General features: G+C 42.8%; 1 protein-coding gene across 6 annotated transcripts; it reads left to right on the top strand.

Moving 5' to 3' along the window:
* Positions 1–694: 694 nt before the first annotated feature.
* Positions 695–17870, top strand: ZBED9 (zinc finger BED-type containing 9). Of its 6 annotated transcripts, none has more exons than XM_027602140.2 (4): positions 695–1151; positions 11227–11374; positions 12283–13775; positions 14827–17870. In XM_027602140.2, exons 1-4 carry the CDS (start codon positions 732–734, stop codon positions 16741–16743), a joined length of 3978 nt encoding a protein of 1325 aa, XP_027457941.1. In that variant the 5' UTR covers positions 695–731; the 3' UTR covers positions 16744–17870. The 6 variants fall into 6 exon arrangements, with proteins under 6 accessions (XP_027457941.1, XP_035584427.1, XP_035584426.1 ...); XM_035728534.1 differs by lacking the exon at positions 14827–17870 and adding an exon at positions 11465–11547 and having other exon boundaries at positions 12283–12417; XM_035728533.1 differs by lacking the exon at positions 12283–13775 and having other exon boundaries at positions 14827–15020.
* The last annotated feature ends 3715 nt before the right edge of the window (positions 17871–21585 follow it).

Here is a 21585-nt window from a genome sequence, read left to right as displayed (position 1 = left end):
CCCTAGGCCCGCGGCGCAGCCGCCCGCGGCCACGACCACCGAGAGCTCGCACCGCGCGGCGTCCTAGAGCGGACCGGAAGTGCGCGCCCGGCCGGCGGGGACGTGCGGGCGGCGGCCGTCGCGTCGGAGACCCCGCCGGCCGGGAGGGTGGCCCTAGGCCCGCGGCGCAGCCGCCCGCGGCCACGACCACCGAGAGCTCGCACCGCGCGGCGTCCTAGAGCGGACCGGAAGTGCGCGCGCGCGGGCGGCGGCGGGCGCGTCGGGGAGCCCGGCCGGCCGGGAGGGTGGCCCTGGGCCCGCGGCTGGGGCGTCGCGCGGCCGGCCTGCGCTCCTCGGAGGCGGGAGCTGCGGCTGAGGGCAGCGGGTGTGCGAGCGGCCGCTGTGCTGGCCGCCGGGCTCGGCTCCGGAGTGACCTTGCCCGCGCCGTGGCCGCCCGGCTCCGGGGCCCGGGCGTCAGGAGGCCCGAAGCGGCCTCGGTCACGTCGGGTTTCGGCGTGGCGGGGCCCGTGCTGCGCGGCGCGCGGTCCTGTGCTCGCCGTTGCGGTGCGCGCGGAGCCTGGCTTCCCGTCCCAGGGACTCGCTCCAGTAGTGCCCTGTGTTGTCTCGGGCGCGAGTGCTGCGCCGCGGCCGCCGCCCTGTGTTCACGAGAACTTCCCGCCCAGCGTGGGGGGCGGCGCACGAGGCCGACCGCGCACCTGCCCGGACCCGGGTCGGAGCTGTCGGAGCTCAGGATGGCCGCGGCCTCCGGCGTCCTCCCGGCCCCGGCTGGCCAGGCTGCGGGGGAACAGGCGGAGATTATCAGGGTGAAGGTTAAAGAAGAAGACCACGTTTGGGATCAGGAGCCCTGCCTACAGAAGAATGTGGCTCCCACCCGGGAGCTCTGTCGCCAGCGCTTCCGGCAGTTCTGCTACCAGGAAACTCCTGGGCCCCGCGAGGCGCTGAGCCGGCTCCGGGAGCTGTGCCGTCAGTGGCTGCGGCCCGAGACGCACAGCAAGGAGCAGATCGTGGAGCTGCTGGTGCTGGAGCAGTTCCTGACCATCCTGCCCGAGGAGCTGCAGGCCTGGGTGCGGGAGCAGCACCCGGAGAGCGGGGAGCAGGCGGTGACTGTGCTGGAGGATCTGGAGAGGGAGCTGGATGAGCCTCGACAGCAGGTGAGAGATGGCAGGTGCCAGCTTCCCTGGAGAATTTGAGTGCGTGGGTCCAAGGTGGAGTACGTGCCATCATCAACTTCCCGCGGGTAGCCGCGTTATTGTTGGAACACGTTCATGCTTGTGGGATGACTGTTGATGTGAGTGATAGCTGACCCAAATAAGTAGATGATTTAACCACGTGGGAAACCTTGATCTGTTGCTTACCAGTAAGAAATATATCTTATTTAGTGACTGTGAAATTAAAGTAGCTGTCTCTTCTTATGGTACCCACTACGGTAACCATGTATGAAAACAAATTGGTGTGAGAATATAAGGAATACCATCTAGGAGAGACAAATAGAGAAGTAGCCAAATGTAATAGAAATACCGGAAACGGTGAGTGATGAGGTTTGGATTCCATAATAGGCTCTGTCACCAACGAGCTGTGTAACCTTGGACATATCACACCTTCCCTCAGCTTTAATGTCTTCATCAGTACAACAAAGAGATTCATTGCATCATTTTCTAGATACTTTCCATTACTTGGAGTTGTTGGTATGGGAAGTGTGTTGAGCTCAGTATTTGGTCTTTCACCATCGCACTAGAGATTATTTTTAAGGGAGTATGCTTGCCTTCTAGGACAGTAATTTTCGACTGTGATGGATATTGCCAAACACTCTTACATTTCTATAATGATACTATCCATACATTTATCTGAACCCTTTAAATAGGAACATTATATGTATACAGTCTGATCTGTTAAAACACCTTTTTCTGAAATGCATGTGTTTCCTATGAGACTGATAAATAGGCACATGAGTCCATATAATGCTGCAATTGTGCTGACTCATACATGAATTTTACCAGCACGTACATGTTTTGGGCCACCAGGTAAGAGCAGCTGCACTTGATCTTAGCCAAAAGGCCAAGAAGCGATCAGGTAAGAGCAGCTGAATGCAAACAGTGGAAGGCGGCACGTTGTGAAGACATACAGTACTGTGCCAAGTGCCTATTCACCTCCACACTCTTCCTCTGGGCTCTCTTGGCCACACTCTCTGTTTTGGAAATGCTTATCTGTATGGTTCCCTCCCATCTTTGTGCATTTTTTGTTAAACTTTTTTGTATTCCAGAAAATGAGCAAGCACAGGGGTTTACAAGTGCCACAGGAACGTGCTGGTGATAAAATTTCTGCTAGTAAGCATAAAAGAAGAAAAGCTTTAACAATTGAAGAAAAGCTCGAAATTAGAAAATGCTTCGAAAAAAATGGAAGAACCTATGACACTAATTGTGCACCTGGCATAAAGGAGTCAGAGACTGCTGGGAAAATGAAAGAAAGTTACCTTGCTGGAATCAGTGCTACAAAGTTTGTTAGAACAAGGCGTGAGGAAATGGAAGAAATGGCACATCTGTCAAGTGTGTGGATTGAATACGAAACCCAGAAGCAATCAGAGGCAGCCTTTCTCAGAATAAAGAGAAGGTCTTAGCAGGACATGAAGACCTTAAGAAAAAAGCTGGAGATCCTGCAGATGTGCCTTTATTTAGGGGTAGTGTCTGTTCCGTGACTTCAAGAACCGCCATGCCTTCCGCAATGTTCACTTCACTCTCGTGAAGCTGTGAGTGCAGATGAGAGAAGTGTAGACAGTTCCCCCAGTGTTAAGAAATTTGACTGATGAAGGCTGTATGTGGGATCAGATTTTTAATTCTGATGAAACCAGTCTCTGTTGGAAGCAGATTCCCTCAAGAGCCCGTATCTCGAAGGAAGAAGCACACACTCGAGGGCTGAAGGCTGCAGAAGACCCATCTGGTGTGATGCTGGGTGCAAATGCCAGTGCGGATGTACAGCTAAAGCCTCTTGTGATTCATCACATTGCCTACCCACAAGCTTTTTTTTTTTTTTTTAAAGATTTTATTTATTTGAGAGAGAGAGAGCACACGAGAGAGGGGAGGGTCAGAGGGAGAAGCAGGCTCCCTGTTGAGCAGGGAGCCCAATGCAGGACTCGATCCAGGGACTCCAGGATCATGACCTGAGCCGAAGCAGTCGCTTAACCAACTGAGCCACCCAGCCGCCCTACCCACAAGCTTTGAAAGGAGTTGCAAGGACTAGCCTACTATAGTTCAAGCAAGAGAGGCTGCATAACAGGGCAGATATTTATTGATCTTTTAGGTGATGTTTTTGTAGATGATTTAAGAAAGTAACTGTAAAAGGGAAAAAACTGTCTTTCAAAGTTCTTTTAATTCTTAAAAATTATAAGCAATCCAAGCCATTCTCCACTAGTTGCTGAGCTTTCTTCAAATATTAAAGTTCTCTTTTCCCCTCCTAATACAACTTCTTTAGTCCAGCCCCTTGATCAGGGATCTCAGCCTTTAACGCTTATTACTTAAGGTGGACGTTCAAGATGTTTATTGCACCTACAGGGGGTGAAATGCACACAAAATTTTTGCATTCTGGAATCAGTTCAACATTAAACTTGCCATTGATACTATTGAAGAGGTTTGGAATGATGTCACGGAAGCCTGCTTGCTTGGAGTATAGCATAAAATTCTCATTGATTTAATTCATGATTCCAAAGACCTTGAACCTTCTCAAGAGTGCTCCCAAAGCAAAGCAAAGCTGAGTTGCTCTGGCAGAGGAGGCTGAATCTGGGAAGTGGGGAGCTGCTGCAATCCTGTGCAGAAAATCTCTACACATAAGAGCTGCAACAGTTAGTTGCTCAGGCACAGGTGGAAGGTGTGGAAGAAGCTGCCCCGAAGGAGCTGTTCACTTCTCCGTCACTTTCTACTTTAGGTGCGTTGGAGAAGGCGTGGCAGTGAGCCAAAGGTAACGCAGAACGCATCGGGATTGCGCTTCCGTGTAAGGTCCTATTCGGAACCATAGAAGCTGCTGCTTTAGGAACGAAGGGAAATGTTTAAGCAGCAAAAACTGGGTATCTTTTTATAAGTCAGTGCCGAAGAAGTAAAAAGATGATGAGCCAGAACCATTACTATATTTCTTCTAAAATCACCGCATTTCTTGGAAAATGTGCAAATGCTTCTCCACCTGGACGTCTGAAGGCCGCATCTCTGCCCCTTGCTCCATCCTTTCCTCGTACCTCCTCCTAACACAGTAGTTTCACCTTTGTCGAGTCAAGTCCTGTATGAAGTGTGATCATTCTTTATAATACCTATGCTTTTATTTTTAGTAGAATTGCCATAGTTTTATTAGCGCTCTAGTGACAAAGTGTAGATGTTCGGTAGTCTATCCTGTAACTTTTTTTTTTTTTTAAGATTTTATTTATTTATTTGACAGAGACAGCAAGAGCAGGAACACAAGCAGGGGGAGTGGGAGAGGGAGAAGCAGGCTCCCCGCAGAGCAGGGAGCCCGATGCAGGGCTCGATCCCAGGACCCTGGGACCATGACCTGAACTGAAGGCAGACACTTAGCCACTGAGCCACCCAGGCGCCCCCCCCATAACTTTATTTTCTCCATAAACCTTGTTATTTTTTTGTGCAGTTTTGCAGAAAGCATGTTTTTTCATGAGTTCACATATTCTGACATAGATGTCTATATAAGCAGTCTCTTACCTCTAGCCAGTACATCTTCTCCCTTTGTTTCAAAAAAACAATATTGGTTTTTCCCGTAAGATGTGCCTGTTACTTTAGAATTTCCCTCTTTTAGCTTTGTGGAGAATGTAGCCATTGGTAGGACTTGGTGTTTGGTCAGTTCTGGGTAATGTTCACATTTGATAGTTTTTCATACAATTCAGGATTATAGGAATTTCCCTTGTCTTAGAGAATATTATGTTTGCGTACGTGTTTCTCATTTTTCTTGTTTCTGTGTGATTTCTGGAAAAGGGAAAATGGCCCCGTTGCAGACATTTTCAGCTGCCACCTGGACACAGGTGTCCCTGCTTCAGAAAGTTTCTAACCCACTTCACTGTACTCACTTGCTCTTACAAAACACCTGCATTAGTACAGGAATGGCTCCTTTGCATAGAAATGAAAATCCTCCCTGGATTTCTTCTGGTGAGCAAACCCAGGAACGAATGCAGTCCTTTTACAGGCGAAGTGGCCCCACGCGAAGTGGCCCCACGCGAACTTACAGAAAATGGGGGAGACTGTTTGCTGTATGCCATTTCGCTTACAGTAGTTTTCATAGGAATGCTCTACTCTTTTTTTTTCTTTTTTAAGATTTTATTTATTTGAGAGAGAGAATGAGAGAGAGAGAGAGCACGCGCATGAGAGGGGGGAGGGTCAGAGGGAGAAGCAAGACTCCCTGCTGAGCAGGGAGCCCGATGCGGGACTCGATCTCAGGACTGCAGGATCATGACCCGAGCTGAAAGCGGTCGCTTAACCAACTGAACCACCCAGGCACCTAGAACGCTCTACTCTTGGACAGCGGGAAAACCTGTGTCTGTTCTCCCCTTTTCCTTCCTTAAAACAGGATGATTCCTTCCAGCTTTCCTTGTACTTGAGTTGGCTGTGCAGCATACCTCTGGCCAGGGAGAGATAGGCATGTTTTCTGGGAGTGTCTGGGAAAGCTTTTACTTTCTTATAAAATGGGACAGATGTGTTTAGTTCTGTATTTTCCCACTTCCTGTTTTGAACGTAAATGTGGCATCTGGAGCCATTTCAGAAACTTCTTTTTTCAGTTGATAAATTTTGGGGAGTAGGTTGACAATACTACAAACAAAATTGTTACTATCCATGGATATTGCTGATGAATATAAAATTATTTGTAATCTGTACGTTTTAAAACATAACATTTCACTAGCTGACATCTGAATGTTGGTATGGACTCTGTTTTTCTTTCATTTTTATTTAAAAAAAAACGGCATTTAGCATAGGAAATGATGAGATGCCAGTAATAGCTAGTGAAGTGAATATAATGTTATATATTTATATATGCTTTACTAATCCAACAAAAATTAACAAAAAAACCCCACTTAATTCTAAGTTTTATTGTCAATTATAGGATAACTCTTTGATTATTTAAGCTAGCATTTTTTTTTTTAAGATTTCATTTATTTATTTGACAGAGAGAGACACAGCGAGAGATGAAGCACAAGCAGGGGGAGTGGGAGACGGAGAAGCAGGCTTCTTGTTGAGCAGGGATCCCGATGTGGGGCTCGATCCCAGGACCCCAGGACCATGACCTGAGCCGAAGGCAGACGCTTAACGACTGAGCCACCCAGGCACCCCATTTTTTTTTTAATTTTATTTTATTATGTTAGTCACCATACATTACATCATTAGTTTTCGACGTAGTGTTCCATGATTCATTGTTTTCGTATAACACCCAGTGCTCCACGCAGAACGTGCCCTCCTTAATACCCATCACCGGGCTAACCCATCCCCCCACCCCCCTCCCCTCTAGAACCCTCAGTTTGTTTCTCAGAGTCCATAGTCTCTCATGGTTTGTCCCCCCCTCCGATTTCCCCCCTTCATTTTTCCCTTCCTCCTATCTTTTTTTTTTTAACATACAATGTATTATTTGTTTCGGGGGTACAGATCTGTGATTCATCAGTCTTGCACAATTCACAGCACTCACCATAGCACATACCCTCCCCAAGGTCCATCACCCAGCCACCCCATCCCTCCCACCCCCCACCACTCCAGCAACCCTCAGTTTGTTTCCTGAGATTAAGAGTCTCTTATGGTTTGTCTCCCTCTCTGGTTTCATCTTGTTTCATTTTTCCCTCCCTTTCCCTATGATCCTCTGCCTTGTTTCTTAAATTCCACATATCAGATCATATGATAATTGTCCTTCTCTGATTGACTTATTTCGTTTAGCATAATACCCTCTAGTTCCATCCACATTGTTGCAAATGGCAAGATTTCAGTTTTTTTCATGGCTTAAGCTAGCATTTCTTTTCAGTGTATACATATGGGGAGTTAGCCAATTAGCTAAAATAAATCAGGACATGCAGATCAACAGTATTTTATGGTAATTGGGGTTGTGTCACAACTTCACTAGGAATTTTATCATCTAGATTGATCAATGAATATTTCTAGGGCAGTATTAAGAACTTATATGTGCATTATAATGGACTTTTATGCTCATTTTATGCCACCTTCTATAGTAACATGGATAAAAAGTTTTTTTTTAAATACGCGTGGCTTGTTTAATTTGCTGTAGTAATTTTCCATTGCTTAGCTTGTCACACCTTAGCATTGAAAATCTCAGCACAAGCTCAGATGTCAATGAAAGTATCACGTCCAAACCATATTTTCCAGACTTATATTTTCCCTATGCCAGGTCCAAACTACATACAAAAATATCATCTGAATGTATAATACACTACAGACCAATAAGCAAAAGGACACTTACCCCAATAAAGAAATCAACAAAAGATTTGAACATGCACTGTACAAAAAAAGGGTAATTAGCCAATAAAACTGTAAAACAGTGACTCAATCTTACTAATCAGAAAAATGCAAATTAAAACAATATGTGGTACCGTTTTATTCCAACCAGTGTGGATTAAAAGTGCTGACATGACCAAATTTTGGTAAGGATGTTGAGCCACTAGAATGCTTATATCCTGGTAGGAATAAGTTGTTTTGGCCACTTTGGAACTATCTCCATGTATAACCAAACTCTGTGATCCAGCAAACCTACTTCCAGGTGTGTATCTACAAGAAACACTTTCAGAGAGAGCAGCATTATTATTATTATAATTGCCAGAAACTCGAAACAAGAACATAATTACAGTGTATTTGTACTGTTGGATACTGTACAACAATGAAAATAAGTGAACAACTACATTCAACAGTGTGGATGAATTTCACAAACATAATGTTGAGCAAAGAAGCCAGGCAAAAATAAATACATGTTGTATGATTTTCCTTATATAAAGTTCAAAAAGCAACATGACTCTGTGGTGATCTGTGTCAGAGTAGTAGTTAATTTTGGGGAAGAGAGTAGGGCACAAGTAGCCTTCTGAGATGCTGATCATGTTCTGGGTGGTTCACTGTGATAAATCATTGAGCTCTATGCTTATGAGCTGTGAGCTTTTTTCTAAGCATGTAATATTCCAATTAAAAATTGTATTAATTACGGAGTACCTGGGTGGCTCAGTTGGTTGAGGGCTGACTCTTGATCTCCGGGTGGTGAGATCGAGCCCCATGTGGGCTCCGCGCTGAGTGTGGAGTCTGCTTGAGATTCTCTCTCTCCCTCTGCCCCTCCCTCCTGATCACACGCTTTCTTTCTCTCTTTCTCCAGAATAAATCTTAAAAAATTGTATTAAAGATATTTATCCCATTGTGATGTCTCCTGCATGATAGGCTAGGGTATTTGTATGCACATTTTTAGATTCATATGTCATATGAATGAGGAATTATTTTTGTCAAGCCAAGACCTAGTGAGGGAAATTTTCAGAATTAACCAAGTTTGTAAATGCCCACCAAAGGGTAAGCTAAATTTTTACTTGGATTTTGCAAGTTAGATTCAGAGCATGGGTAATTGATGCCAGGTGTATATGGCAGAGCATGGATTGATTAGGTTTCCATACCAGGTTCTTCTGTATTGATAGATTTTTTTCTTTGTTTTGTCCTCAAGAATATTTACTTGGCAGACTGTTGAAATGTTTGGTTTGGCTGCAGTGTGGCTTCCACGAGGCTGTTCAGCAAGAAAGCAGGCTTGGCAGGGATGCGAAGTGGCCAGGTCTCCTCCGCTGTACGGAGCCTACTCCGAGAGCCTCCAGCCGGGGAGTCCGAGCCTCTTGTTTGTGTTCTTTTCACTGTAAGGTATATGAAATAAAGAGAAATCAGAATTTCTGTTGTTAGGGAGATGACAACTTGATTTTTTTTTTTAAGTAACTTTCATCCTTGCTCTGTTTTATTTTTTTTTTTAAAGACTTTATTTATTTGAGAGAGAGAGAGCATGAGCTGGGGGGAGGAACAGAGGCAGAGGGAGAAGCAGACTCCCCGCTGAGCAGGGAGCCCGACGCGGGACTCAATCCCAGGACCCCGGGACCATGACCTGAGCTGAAGGCAGACGCTTAACTGACCGAGCCACCCAGGCGCCCCCAAAAATGGTTTCTTATGGGAGTAGGGGTGGAGTAGAATATGAGCAGGACTTCTCTGAGTGTATATTTTGATTTTTTTAATATCATGTAAATGTTTTAAGTATTTAAAAAGCAATGTTAAATTCAAAATGATTAAACACAGAAACAGGTGACCTCAACTGTACATGAAAGTAACAATAACAGCAAAACAATAATTGAGGTGACTTGAACACAGTGTTCTGTGTACTCTTAGTGGGGCACTGTCTGTGGGCATAGAAAGCCACAGAGATAATTGATTTTATAGGTATGTTGTTGGGAGTGTTCTGTAACACACAGCACTGTAATTCTGAAACTTGAGTGTTTATTGTAGGTTAGAGCAAATGTGTACATAACATTGTATTGAACTGGGTTTCATTTGTTTCACTGTGGGAGAAAGATATGTTAAAATGGAATATGGAAAGGTGAGGTATGGCACTGAAATGGAATGGAATTCATGATAATCTAGAAATATATTTACCAGCTCTGTCCATAAAAGGACCTGGAGGGGATGATGCACCATTAACAGTGAGCCTACCTACTACTCAGTCTTTATTCCCAACACTGTTGCTCTAAAATGAATCAAGCCTTCTTGGGGGAAACAGTTGAAACTAGATCTGGGACAGGGAAAATACAGTGTGGTCCTATTGTTCTGGAAAGCACAGATGTGCTAAAAAACACTAGTGGGGTCATGTTCCAAGGATGCAGGAACCTGATGAAAGGGGCGCTGGGGCTAAATGGGAGACAGTTTAAGATCGAGGTGAGTAAGGGTGGAGTGGATTACAGAATAAGTCTGTAGTGATATTCAAGATGAGAGACAGAGGAGGTGCCTGGGTGGCTCTGTTGGTTAAGTGTCTGACTCTTGATTTTGGCTCCGGTCATGGTCTCAGGGTTGTGAGGTGGAGCCCACCTCAGGCTCTGTGCTGAGTGTAGAGCCTGCTTAAGATTCTCTCTCCCTCTGTCCTCCCCATGCGGTGCACACGAATGAGAGACTGAGAGCTCTTTACAGAAAATTGCTAGCTAGTCAATGTAGAAGGAATTATAAAGGCAAGCAGTCACCATTTTGCAACCCCCAGTATAAAAATTGATCAGAATCAGCAGTGAATGCTAAAACCATTGGGGAATAGGCTATTTATGTAGTTCCATACTATTACCCCACAGCTGACTTACTAATTGCCGTGGGAAAAGTGGATGGGGTAGAGCTGGTAGGTCACTACCTGAACTACGCGATCAAGTTTGGCATTATCAGTAACGAAATAACTTGGTAGTGTGTGCCCTGTGACGCACCACAGTAAGGACACTGCACTTACGCGGTATTCTTCCAGAAATTACTCCCCAGAGTCCATCTGTGAAGAAGGAGTAAGACAAATCCCTAATGTGGGATATTCTGTAACTTGCTCTGAGTTTTCAAAAACTGAATGTCATAAAAAGGCAGGAAACTTTTAGATTAAAAGAATCAAAAGACATAATCAAAAACAATGTATAAGTACTGTTTCACAAAGTTAAAAAAACATAAAATATATTTTGGGGACAGGGAAATTTAATTATAAACCATATATGAGATGATTAGTGTAAGAAGATAGTGTTTTCTTTTTTATCCAGCACAGTCATCCAAAATGATTGGCTTCTTTCCCCGTCCGTAACACTGGGGTGATGTTTTCCACATTTATTCTAAAACAACTGTCAGATTCCTTTCTGTGTTGAAAAGCTCATGAGTAACTCTTAGATAATTTGCATAACCTCACCCCAGATATTTATTTTTAATTGCTCACATTGAAATCTATTTACAATTTTCTTTTAATTATCGCAGTTTAGGGAGGATTCCTTTCATGTGTTCCTGTTGTTATTCCCCCAAACAGAAACCACAGGGATGAGTATCTGTCCAGTGGAGACAGTTTATGCTGCATGGCTCTGGCTTTATTAGTCCCAGCATTTTTTATTTCTTCTTCCATGTTGGACTCTTAAGAAGTCAGTGAAGACTTTATCTTCTTACGTACTGTTTCAGTAGAAGACTGTTCTGAGGTTTGTGCAGTGATCATGTACATTAATTTCCAGATGTACCTGTTTGTCCTCAGGTCCCACAGGGCACAGATGTGCCGGAAATTCCTATGGAGGAAATGACTCCTGCGGAGGCCGCAAAGGAGCCCTTAGGTGCCCAGCTCCAGCCCGTGGAAGACAGAATGGAATGTGACTCTCTGGAGCCATACCCACTGCAGGATAATGGTGAGGATAATCTAGTCTGGAACGAGGATGAGATTTGAGAGCGGGAAGGGTCTGGTCGCTGAGAAGTTATCAAACCTCATTCCGTTGCAGCCTACTGAACATAGCTGAAGGAAAACTCAGCCAGTTTCGTGTGATGCTGTTAAAGGAGTTGAATCAAGCAGCCACGTAATAATGTAAGAAAGAGTTGAATACAGTCAATAGGTCCATGGTTTCCCATGGATATTTTGCAATGGAATTAAGTACCTGCGGATAAATCAGAGGTGCATCTGTGGTAAGCGTTTGTCAGTGTAGCCATAGGTGCCATTTCTATAACCTCTGACCCAATTTTTGTCAGTATGATGTTTAACACTTGGAAATTCTACTTAGAAATTCTGTTAAAGAAAATGAGGGGCTCCTGGTCGGTGAAGCGACTGCCTTTGGCTCAGGTCACGATCCTGGAGTCCTGGGATCGAGTCCCGCATCAGGCTCCCTGCTCGGCTGGGAGTCTGCTTCTCCCTCTGACCTTCCCCCTGCTCTCTCTCTCTCTTTCAGATGAATAAATAAATCTTTTTAAAAATTTATTACTGTATTGCTGAGGCTTTTCTAGCCAAAAAAATTTATCTTTTGTAGTTAATTAATAACATCAATTTACTTCTTGTTTTATATAAAACAATGCTTTACTTTAAGGCTAATCCCAGATACTGCTCTGGAAAGTCACATCCTGGTTTTCTACTCTTTACTATATCAGAATTTTTTGTTCCTGACTGGGGTTCTTCATTTACCTTCTATTCCTCCAAGGCTGAGCTCCCTAACCAAAACTGTACTCCCCCCAACTTGTGTGCTCATAGCCTCTACTTCTACCCCAAACTCTAGTGGCTACTTGGGCAATATATGTATTTCAAATTAATCGTTGTTTCTTTATATTTTAGGGTCATTTTTGTGGCTTTCCATGATGTCTCAAAGCGTGGGTGATGGTAACCCCAGTAGTTTAGACGCTAATGAGCCAGAAATTGAACCAGAAAACATGAGAGAGAAGTTCTTCAGAAGCTTAGCAGTGTTACTGGAAAACAAAAGTAATAATACCAAGATATTTTCTAAAGCAAAGTACTGTCAGTTAATAAGGGAAGTGAAAGAGGCTAAAGCGAAGGCAAGAAAGGAATCTGTTGACTCCCGTCGCTTAGCTAGATTTGACGTGATCCTCGTACAAGGAAATGAGAGGCTGATTGAGGCTATAAATGGGGAAACAGATAAAGTGCGGTATTACTTACACAGCGAGGAGTTATTTGACATTCTGCATGATACCCATCTCAGCATTGGACATGGTGGGCGTACCCGCATGGAGAAAGAGTTACAAGCCAAATACAAGAACATCACAAAGGAAGTTATAATGCTATACTTGACACTCTGCAGATCATGCCAACAGAAAAATTCAAAACTCAAGAAAGTTCTAACATCAAAGCCAATGAAGGAAGTGAATTCAAGATGCCAGGTGGATCTTATAGACATGCAATTGAATCCTGATGGGGAGTATAAATTTATTATGCATTATCAAGACCTTCGTACAAAGTTGAGTTTTTTGCGGTCACTAAAATCTAAAAAGCCTAAGGAAGTTGCACATGCCCTTTTAGATATTTTTACAATTATTGGCGCACCCAGTGTCCTACAATCAGACAATGGGAGGGAATTTTCAAGCCAGATTGTCAGTGAACTTAGTAATATTTGGCCAGAATTGAAAATTGTCCATGGGAAGCCTCCGCCCTGTCAAAGCCAAAGTTCTGTGAATCAGACTAATGAGGATATCCAAGATAGGATTATCTCCTGGATGCAAACCAACCATTCGTCACACTGGGCTGAATTTTTATGGTTCATTCAGATGACCCAAAATCAACCCTATCACCGAGGCATGCAGCAGACTCCATTTGAAGGCACATTTAGCTCTGAAGCTAGACTAGGCCTGTGTCATTCTCAGTTAACTGAAGAACTTATTGCTAGCCTGAATCCAGAAAACAAATTAGAACAGGCTGACAGAGAATTAGAAAGTATGCCAGGAGCACCATATGAAGAGAACATTGAGACTGGCACGGATAGCAGTGATATTGAAGAGCATCTTTCTACTCCTGCCGGGGCCATGAAGAACCCTGCCGAAAACAGAGTAAAATTTGTATCCTGTGTAGTTTGTGAGAAAGAATGCTCAGGTGCTCATAATTGTGTATCGTGTGATGGGAATGTCCATGCGATCTGTGGAGTGCCCCCTCAACGTGACACTGAGGGCTGTCCTTACAGAATAACGTGCAGTCTCTGCTATGAGACCACGACAATGAAAAGGAAACATGATGAGATCCAGAGAAGTTTGACTGGTCAGCCTTCCAAAATGCTGAAGCCGTCAGAGACACCATTTTCATCAGACAAAGTAGGAGATTGGGTAAGAGTCTGAGTACCTGTTGCAGAGCAGAGCAGAGCAGGGAAGAGCTTCGTTACACGTCACTGTGCTCGTGATGGGTGAGGATGTTTTGGCATGGTAGAGTTACTAAAGCACCATTGGGCCAACTTGGGTTTGTTTTCTCCAGAGAAAACCCATTACTTTTAACCCACCGCCCCCCCCACCCCCCCCACACTCCTTTTTCAGGTTGGAAGTTATAACCTTGAATGCTGCTTTATTTGTTGTCTGGGGTTATGACAATATCTCTTTTACTCCTTTCTGTTGTGAGGCATTTCCTGGGGGAAGTGAGAAAGCTAAGATGGGTGTGTGAGGGTGTTTCTCCAGGAGGATGAATGTGGGAAAAGCCGAACTTAATGTTACTTTGTTTTAATTGTATGTGAGTTTGGGTGGGGAGGTAAGCTAAGAAAGGGCATCTCGGTCAAGTGAAGAAGTATTTAGGGGAAGATGATCAGTCTGGTTGGAGATACGGGTTTGTGTTGAGAAAAAGCTCAGTTTTCAGATTTAAATGGAGAGCATGATATAAGGCCAAAGAGATGTGTTTTAAATCAGTAGGTTTTATAAAGTAGAGTTAATGTGTGTTGAGTTTAGAGTTTTGAAATATGGAGGTTACACATGATTTGGGCCAGTGGTACCTGGAGTGTGATCTGCAGACCCACTGGTCTTCTACTAGTCCACAAAGGGGTAAGTACACTAATCAGGAGTTAATAACAATTTGACATTGCTGTAGCACCCAGGCATATGATTCATGAACTCGTGTTTTTGAATAGAAGGCGGGCCAGTTTGGGCGTCACTAACCTCTCAAGGCCAGTCATTGTGCTGTGAGCTGCACACCAGTCAAGCACAGTTACAACGTGTGATGTTTGATGGCTACTTTGTCTGCTGTAACTCGGAAAAATGTAAACCTTTATCCCTATAACTTCATTTTAAAACCATTCTAAGTTTTTAATCAAGCCTAGTTTTTAATTTGTAGTTTGTTATCAGAAAAAAGAGGAGAGTAAAATTTGTATTATTTATTTTTATTCCTAATTTGCAGATGGCAAAACAAGCATCACTGGACTTTTTTGTCAAGAAAAAACATACCTTTTCTGAATATAGCAGCAGTAGTAAGAGAAATGGTACCGATGGAAGTCGCCCAGAGCAGGTGAAAACCAGAAGAGTTCACACAAGTTTTACTCGGAAGTATGATCCCTCGTATATCGAGTTTGGGTTTGTAGCCGTAATTGATGGTGAAGTGCTGAAACCGCAGTGTATTATTTGTGGAGATATACTGGCTAATGAAGCGATGAAACCATCAAAACTTAAGAGGCATTTATATTCAAAACATAAAGAAATAAGTTCACAACCAAAAGAATTCTTTGAGAGAAAGAGTAGCGAATTAAAAAGCCGGCCAAAGCAGATGTTCAATGTGTCTCATATAAACATCAGTGCTCTTCGGGCTTCTTACAAAGTGGCGCTCCCGGTTGCCAAGTCTAAAACGCCATACACGATCGCAGAGACGCTGGTGAAAGACTGCATCAAAGAAGTCTGCCTGGAGATGCTGGGTGAGTCTGCAGCGAAGAAGGTGGCTCAGGTGCCACTTTCCAACGACACCATAGCTCGACGCATTCAGGAGCTGGCTAACGACATGGAAGACCAACTCATAGAGCAAGTTAAAGAGGCAAAGTACTTTTCGTTGCAACTTGATGAATGCAAAGATATTGCTAACATGATCATTCTTTTAGTGTATGTGCGGTTCGAACACAATGATGATATAAAGGAAGAATTCTTCTTTTCTGCCTCTTTACCGACAAACACGACTAGCTCAGAAGTGTATGAAGCTCTGAAGAATTATGTTGTCAACAAGTGTGGTCTGGAATTTAGGTTTTGTGTAGGACTGTGTTCAGATGGCGCAGCCTCCATGACAGGAATGCATTCCGAAGTGGTTACCCACATTAAGGAGCTTGCCCCAGAATGCAAAATAACACACTGCTTCATTCATCGAGAAAGTCTGGCTATGAAAAAGGTGTCAGCGGAACTAAACAGTGTGCTTACTGACACAGTAAAAATTGTGAATTATGTCAAGTCTAACTCGTTAAATTCAAGACTGTTCTCTTTGTTATGTGACAATATGGAAGCTGATCATAAGCAGCTGTTATTGCATGCTGAGATTCGGTGGTTAACTCGGGGAAAAGTTCTATCAAGAATGTTTGAAATACGAAATGAACTCTTAGTATTTCTGCAGAGCAAGAAACCAGTTTGGTCCCAGCTTTTCAGAGATGTGAACTGGACAGCCAGACTTGCTTATTTATCTGATATCTTCAGTATTTTTAATGATCTTAACGTTTCCATGCAAGGAAAGAATGCAACCTGTTTTTCAATGGCTGATAAGATTGAAGGACAAAAACAAAAGTTAGAAGCTTGGAAAAACAGAGTTTCTACAGATTGTTATGACATGTTCCATAATTTAACAACAGTTATCCATGAAGTAGGTAATGACCTTGACATTGCCCATCTGCGAAAAATTATCAGTGAACATCTTACAAATTTGTTGGATTGTTTTGAATTATATTTTCCATCAAAAGAAGATCCACGTGTAGGAAACTCATGGATCCAAAATCCATTTCTTTCACCAAAAGATAACTTAAATTTAACTGTAACCCTACAGGATAACTTGTTGAAGCTGGCTACCGATGAAGGATTGAAAATGAATTTTGAAAATACAGCATCACTTGCTTCATTTTGGATAAAAGTTAAAGATGAGTATCCTGGGCTTGCTGAGGTTGCTTTAAAATCCCTCCTCCTATTCCCCTCAACATCCCTCTGTGAGACTGGGTTCTCTGCTTTGAGTGTTATTAAAACAAAACACAGGAACAGTTTAAATATCCATTACCCCCTGAGAGTAGCACTGTCCTCAATCCAGCCTAGGTTAGACAAATTAACAAGCAAGAAGCAAGCTCACTCATCACATTGAAAACTTGAAGGTGTCCAGTCAAAGTATGCATGTACACATCCGGGAATAGGAAAAGTTATGATTAAAATAGCAGTTTTCTATATCAATTGTCTATCTATACACTTTCAGTTAAATGTACAGTTTTTATAATTGTTTTAATTTTTTTGTTATATTTGTTATATTTATTAAAATGTAACTTTAAATCTGTTGCTTCTAATATTAAAAAATTTGGTCTTACATTTTGTACGTCTTTGTTATTGTTGTACTTCATTAGGATATTTAGATTGTAGCACCACTTCAGGATGGTACTGATTTCTTTGAAATGGCGTCTTAGACCACTGGTGGGACGTGAGCTTGGGGCTGGAATTAGAATCGGAGTGCCAGGGTCAGGAAGGGGGTGGGCTTCTGCAGCTGGTCCTGGGTGGAAGCTGGCCTTAAGTTTCCTCCGTGGGTGCGGGTTTAGACACAGTGTTTATATGGCTGAGGTGGGGGAAACACCTCGTCATGGTGTCATGGCTTTGGATTCTTGTTGGTGAGTTCCAGTTTCATTACGGTGGGGGATCGGGCCCCATCAGGCCACAGAGTTTAGATCAGGTACAGATCTTTAGATTTTGCTGGAGCCGATTGCTGTCAAGGTTCTGTGGGTCAAAGCCAGGTATTCTAGCACCTTGGGTAGGTGTAGTAACCTCTAGTGGGTGGAGACAGTTCAGGAAAATGCCACACATCTGCATTTGCTCAGAATTACTGAAAACAAACGATTAGCACAAGGCAGGTTCTTTAGGGTAAAACATGCCAAGATCCTTGGAGAAAGTGTCTTTTCCTAGGCAGGGAATCAACATAACTGTAATGCTTCTGTTGAAAGAAATGTACCATTGAAGTTTGAAGAAGGGAAGGATATTTAGTAATACCGAATGTCAGTACTACTTTATTGGTTAGAAAGTTTCATCAGAATGATCCCAAACATATTAGAAAGTAGAGGAAATGTTTTCCACATTCAGTTCTGAAGCTTTAGTAGGATTATATTTCAGTGTGTATGTTTAATAAAATCTTACAGCTTTTCAAAAATGTGATAGTGGTAGACAGATATCCATGACAGTGGTTTAATTTTGTCCACCTACATTTCTGTGTCCTCTCTCCTACCTGACCATATTTTGGAACTAAGGGACTTATATTTCTCAAATTTTACCATTTGTTGATTGAATAAAGTACTGTGCTTCCAGTTTTCAATTTTAAAAAGCAATGTATGTATGGTGATTTTATACTTGTTTCTATAAATGCCTGAAGTGTCTGGGAGAAAATAAACTGAGGGACATAAAGAGTACATTTTAAAAGAGAACTAAATTCCCATATTTTCTCTCTAATAAATACAAAGTATTGGGTATCTGAGAACAGAATCATCTGGACAAAATTTTTGGTGTGATTTTTGGCCTTCTCAGATATTTGCATTAGATACCTGCCTATTTTTCCTGCAAATGACTCAGTACTAGGAGACTGGATTGCTTTCTTTCTACCTTTTTTTTTTTTAGGAGTATTTGTCTTTCCTCCATTTCTTCCTCCCTGTGTTTTATTGTCTTCCTGTACATTTTTTTTTCTTCAACAGCTTTATTGAGCTATAGTTTACATGAAAACATGAATTTGATGACTAGTGATTCTGTAAATCAGATGATCTTTTTCTCCCTATTTTCTGCTAGTTTGGCAGTTCACATGTCTGTATACATGGTGTATCCATACACCACAGAGGTAACTGCATATTCTCTTGTGTGCACATAATGACTCTTGTGTTTGGTCCCATTTATTTTATGTATGTGTTGTTTTTAAGTTGTATTTATAGTTATGTATGTATACCAGGATGTTGTGTTGAACTTTTCCTGTTACTCAAAGAATGGCAATTACAGAGGGGCCAAAGATGGGTGAAGGAGATGCTAAGTACCCCCTATTCTAAAGAACTGTTGGCATGGCTAGACCCAGAAGCCTCCTGCCCTTCACACAAGCACAGCACACAAACACGCCTTCCCGTGTAACAAGTCACTTGTGACGCCTCCAGGAAGAGGAGACTTGCGTTTCACTTCCAGACCGGGTGTTAGTCTAGGCAGGGCATGTGCTCACGGGGTCTGTAGCTACCCAAGCAGGAAAAAGAAGTTGGATAGAGCTGTTTAGACCTGCAGTAGATCGGCCCATGGTCCCACAGTTTGGGACGGAGATATGCAAGTTCCCTGTGGGTCAGGTGACACCAAGGAATGTAAGTCTGAGCCCTCAGCTAGTGTCCCACGTGGGAAAATGGTCCTCCAGCCAGGAGAGATCAACTAAGGCTGTTGACGTTTATAGCTGCTGGGAGCTGAAGGTAAATTATTTTTCTATACACACATTTGTGGGCAAATGTCCTGAGAAAATCTCATGTGTTCCCCATAAGAAAGCTAGAATTCCAGGGTTTAATCAGAGAGCATGTTACCAATTTACACTTCACGTGTGTGTACGTTGACCTCTTTAGATGAACCCTGGCCTCTTAGCAAGGGTTACTGTCATGAATAGGGCTGAGTTTGGGGGAAGCAGGTTAGAGGGACGTGCAGGTGATGGCCAAGTGGCCTGCTCAACTTTGTGCCCACGGGGCTCTCCTAAATAATAACTTGCAGGATGTCTTTTCTGGTGTTCACCAAGATACATTATTGTGAATGTTCCAAAAACTATAGAATTAGATAATACATATTTTTAATTATAGACATCATTACACATAACACCTTTGTTTTTTGCTTATTTACTTGAGAGAGTGAACAGTGGGGAGGGCCTGGGGGGAGGAGGGAGAGAGTCTTAAGCGGAGTCCGAGCTGAGAGCAGAGCCTGACGCAGGGCTTGATCTCACGACCCTGAGACCATGACCTGAGCCAAAACCAAGAGACGCTCAACTGACTGAGCCACCCACATGCCCCTAGAATTAGAAATTATTATGGTGAGGAAATAAAACATATATTTACTGGTTCAAAGAACTTACTATGTGCTTTGTATTTTTTTTTTTAAAGATTTTATTTATTTATTTGAGAGAGAATGAGAGATAGCACGAGAGGGAAGAGGGTCAGAGGGAGAAGCAGACTCCCTGCTGAGCAGGGAGCCCGATGTGGGACTCGATCCCGGGACTCCAGGATCATGACCTGAGCCGAAGGCAGTCGCTTAACCAACTGAGCCACCCAGGTGCCCTGTGCTTTGTATTCTGATATACTTGTGTTAAGTTGAATTTACAGTCAATTTATTGTTGGTTATTGATTGATATAATTATGGTTTTAGAGTCTCATGCTCTACCAACTGAGCTAGCTGGGTGCTTAATTATGGTCTTAATTAATTAAGCCTTGGGTTCATTAAAAAATATAAAAAGGGAAAGAGCATGAGGCCATTTGGATTGTGTGACTTTTAAGAGTGTGGTTACGATTATAATGTGCTTTATCTTAGTAAACACTAATTTCTGGCTGAAATCTCTTTTGCATCTTTAGGAGGGCAAATTTTCCAAATTGCCATTTTCCTGTCTGAAAAATCTCTCATAGTTAACGTAAGGAACCAAAAGTGAGCTCAGAGTGACCGGAGTACAAAGGAACACAGGGCATTGTAGGTGGGAAAGGTGGCTGGAGATGGGGCTGCAGAAGAACAGAAGCCGATTCACCAGGACAAACCCAGGTAAGAAGTGTAGTCTTCATCTGGAAGACACTGGGAAGCACTAATGGATGATAAATAGAAGGTGACTTGAATTACATTTTAGCAAGATTTGTCTGCCCACAATGTGGCCAATAACCTGGAGTGCTAGAGGCAAGGAGACTGCGTCCTGTCATGGGCTAGATTAGCGGTCGGGGTGTGGCTGGAGCCACGCCGTAGGGTTGATAGAAAAGGGACGTATTTGAAAGGCTCCGTATTGGAAGCGTGCCAGTTTCCAATCCTATTGGATTTACCGATAGAGGTTTCATGCTGTGTAACAGCTATCTAATATATATGTATATGAGCAAAGGGTTAGACTTGCAAAAACAAAAACAAAAAAAGGTGAGAAAACTTGCTTATTCTCACCTCAAACACTGGACCTTATTAAGCCACAGTGTGTAGGACAGGGTGGTGAGAGCAGAGGTCGACAAACCATTGGACTAGAATAGGGATCCCACTGATCTATGGAAACTTGATACGACGGGGCTATTCCTCCTCAGTGGAGAAAAGAAAAAATTGATTATCCATTTGGGAGAAAATGAAATTGGATCCCTACATTCTAAATATATTAAAGATATAAATGTGAGATGCAAAGCTGTAGAATTTTTTTATAAGTTACTACCCAGTGAAGTTGAAGACGGGCCTGCCCCGCAGTCTCTCAGGTCCGCTGTTGGCTGTATGTCAGGCATCTGGAGGAGCCTCTGAATGCTGATGACACCAGTGCTACAAGAGCCCAGATGGAAAACAACCCAACTGTCCGTTCACAGAAGAAAATACGGGAGGATCCATTTTTGAACTTGAAGAAGCAACTGATTTCTTAGGATGTAAAAATACAAACCATAAAAAATGAACCTAGCTTTACTTAAATTATTACCTTTTGTTTATCTTAAGACACCATAAAATGTTAAGTCACTAAGCAAAACCGGGAGTGGATATGTGCAACACATTTACTTGACAAAGGATTATTACATAAAATACAAAGAATTACTCCCAAATCAGTGAGGAAAAGTGAAGCAACTAAATAGAAAAATTAGCAAAATAATCACTTCAAAGAGGAGAGAAATAATGCCCAACAGACATAAAAAGATACTCAAAATCCTTTGTAATCATGGAAATGTATATTTAAATTGCAATGAAATACTGTTTTTTTCGTAAAGATTTTATTTATTTGACAGAGAGACACAGCGAG

The sequence above is a fragment of the Zalophus californianus genome, chromosome 7 (assembly GCF_009762305.2).
Source record: "Zalophus californianus isolate mZalCal1 chromosome 7, mZalCal1.pri.v2, whole genome shotgun sequence".
Lineage (NCBI taxonomy): Eukaryota > Metazoa > Chordata > Mammalia > Carnivora > Otariidae > Zalophus > Zalophus californianus.
Note: the sequence above shows the minus strand (reverse complement) of the source record. Positions and strands in the feature narration are given on the sequence as shown.